The sequence below is a fragment of the Lactuca saligna genome, chromosome 6, assembly GCF_052625555.1.
Source record: "Lactuca saligna cultivar CGN05327 chromosome 6, ASM5262555v1, whole genome shotgun sequence".
Lineage (NCBI taxonomy): Eukaryota > Viridiplantae > Streptophyta > Magnoliopsida > Asterales > Asteraceae > Lactuca > Lactuca saligna.
In genome coordinates this window covers 130871181-130876618 of record NC_136422.1, presented here as the reverse complement: position 1 = coordinate 130876618, position 5438 = coordinate 130871181, and the positions used below count along the sequence as shown (strand labels likewise).

The following is a 5438-nucleotide window of genomic DNA, read 5'->3' as shown; positions in this document are numbered from 1 at the left end:
ATGCAAGTTTTTAAAAAACACAAAGATCCATTTATAAAATTGTCTCTTTTTAAATATGATTGTAAACTACACTCTCCGTACATTATTTATGTCATATGGTCGATCCATGAGGTATGGATGCATTTTCACATATAAGAATTCCATGTAGATTCAATGTGAATGAGCAAACACCATCCTACAATCTAATAGTTGTTTCGTGGAGTGGTGACTATATGGACTTTCACCAATTCATTTATGTCCATCTCTCTTTTTATATTCTTTCTCTCACTTTTTTCATTGTTCTTCACTAATCAACACTATCCCAAAAGACAAAAGTATAGTGAATTTATTATAAAATGACATACGATGATGTGGAAACTTATAGGTATCCGAATATTTTACTCGGGTGACTATTGGATGTATGGGAAAACGAGAACAAAATAGAAAATCTACTTTTTCACATTCTGAAAAGCTGAAATTTGTGTTTCTCGATTAAATAATTCTTATTCCTTTAAAAAACTTGTACGTTACCCTGGATTAGAAAGCTCACAATATTGGGCTACACAAAAACATCCGGCAACTCCAAACAAATTTTGTCCACTCTTTTATTGTTATTCGCCGTCACCCTATCTGAGCAGCTTTGTGGTCGCCTGAAAGAGATGACGATCTCCGGCAACGCCGTCGATCCACCCAAACAAACCCTAATCTTTTCATACGGCACTCTCAAACGAGGATTCGCTAACCACACCTTGATGCAGGATTTAATCTCCAGCAACGACGCCGTTTTCATAGGCAATTACATCACCGACCTCCACCTACCTCTCGTCCGTGGTCCCCATGGCGTACCGTTCCTCCTCAACCTCCCTGGGACAGGTCGCCACCGGGTCCGTGGTGAACTTTACTCTGTTTCGGACGCTGGACTTCAACGCCTCGATGTGCTTGAAGGCATTACCCTTGGACATTACGAGAGGCTTCCGATTACTGTTTCTCCGGAAATTCGTGATGCTGGTAGCGGTGGCCGTCGAGTGGCGGTACGTGCTGAGGCGTATTATGCGCACCGGAGTTTTGCGGAGGATATGTGGCGGAGGAACGGACAGGAGGGATTTGAGTCGTTTAGTCAGGAAGTGGCTAAGGGTTACGTTCGGAGGGATTTGAGGCCGAAGGATCGGACTTTCCGTGAGCAGATTACATTGTTTTGTTCATCAATTTAGATGAAAACTCTGAAGGTTTGATTTTAAATCCTGAATTCATGGCCTTACAATTTCATTAAGGAACTGCAATTGTATTAGCTTCGAGATTACTGTAATTGGTACTCGAATTATCATTGTTTATCGTAAGAATATTACTTCTTCCCAACTGATTCACTGTTTTTGATATAACTTTATGAAATCAGTGCAATCATAAATTCTCCATATCTATAAACAATCTGAATTTGATCTCTTTCTGGTAATTTAGCCTATTGATTCTTGAAAAATGTGTTATTTGCAGAAAGGAGTGCTTATTCTTGCTATATCTGTATTCCATTTTCAACAATTTCTTGAAGAAGCAACTGAAGTTGCTTTGTGGTCTGAATAAACCTTCATATAGATTGCAGTGTAAGATATTTCAGATTCAGAAAAGTTTGAAACTAAGCTCATTGATTAGTGGTAATATACCCAATTACCCATGTAATTAACTAATTATGCATTTGCAACTCCATAATTAAGAGACAACAATGACATATTTTAGTTCTCCATTGATATCTGTTTTACTATACACGATATATCAGTTACTAAATAGTATATACTTAACACTATAAGGTGTACAAATAACAGAAAAACACAAACTTCACATACTTGTTACATGACACAAACATACTAGCTAAATACAAACTTAACACAAACACAATATTTTGAAGAAACTTAATAGCGGATTACACCATTTATGTGATCTTTGATCCTTCATGTTGCAACGATTGAGATAATAGTGCAACTCAAGCACATACAACCTTCACAGTGTTTGTTTCATCTATCACACATATGCAACCTTCACCACACTCGAAATATGTCTTTCCAGCTTCAGACCCCTCGGTTTTGGTTACAACACAAGACCAACCTTCACCACACTCGCAAAATACTTTAGCTCCTTCTGTACTCTCCACCGTCTCTGTAACATTTTTCTCACTGCAACATCATATCGCGCTTCTATAGTTCAAACATGATAAGACAAGACAGAACATTCACATGATATAATAAGACGAAGGCAGGACAAGACATAACATGACATGTCACAGGATGTTAGATTGTATTAAGTTTGATATGTACTAGATTGAGACTTGCAATCTTTTGTCTATCCAAACCAAAAAGGTGAGATGAAGATTTGTTTTTGGTTTCTTGTTAGTATAAAAAGACAGGAATGCCCTTTCATCCTAATCATCGAAAATAGTCCTAGAAAATAAAGTGTGAGCATTAGAGAACATACGTGACACAGGAGCAACCACTGCCACCACATTTTGCAAATGGTTTACCGATCTTAGAAGGCTCGGTTTTGGTGATGGTGCATGTCCATCCTTCTGGGCACTTGAAATTCGGCTTGTTTTCATTGCTTTACAAGAAACGTAGTAAATCAGTTAATCTTAGTTAGTATTTAGAAAAACATGAATTCATTAATTTTATAATTAATCTTGATTAAGTGGGTGTTTGGGTTAGCTTCTCAAAATAACTTATTAGCTTTTTAAAATGCTAATAAACTAAAAATATGTTTTGAGTGTTTGAAAGTAGCTTTTCAATCAGCTTTTTGAATTGGCAAAAAAATTGATTTTCTAACCAAAACACTATTTAAAAACTGTTTTTTCAAAAAGCCAATAAATATTTTTCCTAAAATCACTTTTGTAATTAAAAAAGCCAACCCAAACACATCCTAAAAAGTTTATATAATTAGTTTGGAAAGGTTAAATGAAGAAGCAAAACCTGGGAGAAGGTTGGCTCACACTCTTAGACTCCATACTTAGGCCAAGCAATCTTGAACCTTTCTTTTCTTGAAGTTGCTCTATAATATTATCACTTAGTTTTAAGTTAAGAACTTTTGTCCACTTCTAATAATTTTGTGCTCATAATTATCTTTTTCTTTATTATGTGGTTGTCAATACCTAACGTGTAATCAATGGTAAAGTGGTGGGAAAATCTCATTTTTATCTCCCACTATATTTTTGTCCACTTATGTTAAATGATTTGTGCCACACTTGTCTTTTTGTATCATGTGGCTTTCATTACCTAACCTAGAACTTGGACTAAGAATTGGGCTTTGATGTCTATGGGTAGAGATTAAGATGGGCTTGTGCATGGGTCCGAGCCTGAAGATTGGGGTTGGGCTTAGGGTTTGCAGAATGGCCCAAGTGCACGTTCTAATGAGAGTATGTGACATAAGCTATATGCTATTGCTTGGTGTCCATAACACTTAGCTTTTAACAAAAGTTTTGGTTCCATTTAAAGAGTAATGTACAAGGGTTGACTTGGCATCCTTTTGGATGAAACTAATGATTTGAGTATATCACATGGGGAGGAAGCATAGTGCCCACAAAGAAAATGAAATGGGTATTTAGCTGTCTTCCTATAAATATAATATCATCCACTAAATTATCAAAAAGTTAAAATCATGTGTCAAGTTACCATTGTCATTTTTTTTTTTAATCTTTAACCCATTGGTTGTTGGAGACAAGCATGATAGGGGGCATATAAAGAGGAATCAAGAATAAGTAAATGTAAAGTAAAGAGTGAATTTACGTCTTTCATACATACTTGAGATGAAGAATGAATATATGTTTCATGCAACAAAAAATTGTAATAGTGGTGTAACGTTTTAATTTTACTAGACCACATACCTTTTAATTAAGTAAATTAGCTAAAATAGTGTAACGTTTTATTTTAAAATGGTTTAAAATGATGATAAGATGTGGGTGACAGCAAAATTGGTCCATATATATAAATGTCGATCCGTGGTGCGCTAGCTCTCTCGGTGAAGTGCGCCGTAGGTAGGTGGAGGCTGGACCCAATATGGGATCGATACACCCACTTTCAAGTCACCATGTGCATACTCATTCATAGTTTTTGACGTCTAGCTTCCTCGGAATTCCTATAAATAGCATTTCAAGATCTTTGTAGTTACTCAAACTTTCCTAAAATGGCTTCTCGGAAAGTTGTTCTTAGTGTTTTCTTTGTCTTCTTTTGCATTGGCATTTGCTCCGCCAGCAGATCACTTTTCAGTTATGAGAGTATCGGTGGTGGTGGAGGAGGTAGTGGTAGTGGTAGTGGTGGAGGTGGAGGTGGACATGTTGGGCCTGGATATGGTTCGTATGGAGGTGGTGGTCAGGGTTCCGGGAGTGGTAGTGGTAGTGGGTATGGAGGAGGAGGTGAACATGGTGGAGGATATGGCGGTGGTGGCGGTGGGGGCCAAGGTGGTGGAGGTGGATATGCTGGTGGTGGTGGGTATGAACATGTTCCTAGTTATGGAGGTGGTGGTGGTGGTGGTACGGGAAGTGGTTCAGGGTATGGTGGGTATGGAGAACATGGTAGTGGGTATGGAGGTGGAGGTGGTGGAGGGAGTGGCGGTGGTAGTGGTGGGTACTATGGGGCTGGTGGGGAGCATGCAGGAGGTTACGGTGGAGGTGCGGGAAGTGGTAGCGGTGGTGGGTATGGAGCCGGTGGGGAGAATGGTCATGGGTCCGGTGGTGGAGGAGGACAGGGAGGTGGAGGTGGTGGAGGATCAGGAGGTGGTGGAGGACCAGGAGGTGGTGGCGCAGGTGGATATGGAAGTGGCGGTGGAGAAGGTGGCGGTGCAGGAGGAGCATACGGTGGTGCATATGGTAGTGGTGGAGGTGGTGGGGGAGGAGGTGGTGGAGGAGGAGGAGGAGGTGGTGGTGGCAATGGGGCTGGTGGTGGTCATGGTGGCTATCTTCCATGATTCATGAAAGCCCAGTTCTGTCATATTTACATGGTTTCTAATTATCCTAAAAGATTATTGATATAATTCAATGTTGGGTTGTATTATGCTCATTTCTCAAATTAATTCAAATTAATATTCAGATTAATGGTGCAATATATTTTTTACTTCCGAAAGTTCTGTTTGAAGTAAAGTTAAGCAATTATTTTAAAGGCTTGCAATCAAGGATATTCATTTGGTTGAAATTAGATCGAATCCAAACTCAGCAATATCGATATACACACAGAACTAAAAATCGTACCAATATTGATTTAATTTTTGGGTTATAAGTTATAACTTATAAGTATTACAAATCTTACTGTAATTGGATAAAAGAGATATCTAGACATTAGATTAGGCTTTGTTATACATAAGAAAATCGTACCAAATTGATTTGTAATCGAGTTAAACATCAATATTAGCATTACAAATAAAAATGATATTTAATGGCACACAAAAATCCACTAAATACCAAAAAAGTACCACTAATAGCTTTTTTTTGG

General features: G+C 38.3%; 2 protein-coding genes and 1 pseudogene across 3 annotated transcripts; 2 read left to right on the top strand and 1 right to left on the bottom strand.

Moving 5' to 3' along the window:
* The first annotated feature begins 474 nt into the window (after positions 1-474).
* LOC145003375 (putative gamma-glutamylcyclotransferase At3g02910 pseudogene) lies at positions 475-1732 on the top strand (annotated as a pseudogene). Its single transcript, XR_013661937.1, has 2 exons — positions 475-1205; positions 1468-1732. The product of XR_013661937.1 is annotated as a putative gamma-glutamylcyclotransferase At3g02910 pseudogene (transcript).
* LOC145003376 (uncharacterized) lies at positions 1681-3082 on the bottom strand. Its single transcript, XM_078962505.1, has 3 exons — positions 2928-3082; positions 2440-2562; positions 1681-2141 (listed from the first exon to the last, which is right to left on the bottom strand). Exons 1-3 carry the CDS (start codon positions 2960-2962, stop codon positions 1952-1954), a joined length of 348 nt encoding a protein of 115 aa, XP_078818631.1. The 5' UTR covers positions 2963-3082; the 3' UTR covers positions 1681-1951.
* Positions 3083-3971: 889 nt separating this feature from the next.
* LOC145001290 (uncharacterized) lies at positions 3972-5044 on the top strand. Its single transcript, XM_078960662.1, has one exon. It carries the CDS (start codon positions 4138-4140, stop codon positions 4915-4917), a length of 780 nt encoding a protein of 259 aa, XP_078816788.1. The 5' UTR covers positions 3972-4137; the 3' UTR covers positions 4918-5044.
* Positions 5045-5438: the final 394 nt, after the last annotated feature.

Bases quoted from the DNA above. Each gene is read 5' to 3' on its own strand.
- LOC145003376 (XM_078962505.1), bottom strand. From the start codon at position 2,962: ATGGAGTCTAAGAGTGTGAGCCAACCTTCTCCCAG. The intron at 2,563-2,927 runs GTTTTGCTTCTT...TTTCTTGTAAAG, and splicing joins GTGAGCCAACCTTCTCCCAG to CAATGAAAACAAGCCGAATT. The intron at 2,142-2,439 runs GTATGTTCTCTA...ATGATGTTGCAG, and splicing joins AGTGGTTGCTCCTGTGTCAC to TGAGAAAAATGTTACAGAGA.
- LOC145001290 (XM_078960662.1), top strand. From the start codon at position 4,138: ATGGCTTCTCGGAAAGTTGTTCTTAGTGTTTTCTTTGTCTTCTTTTGC.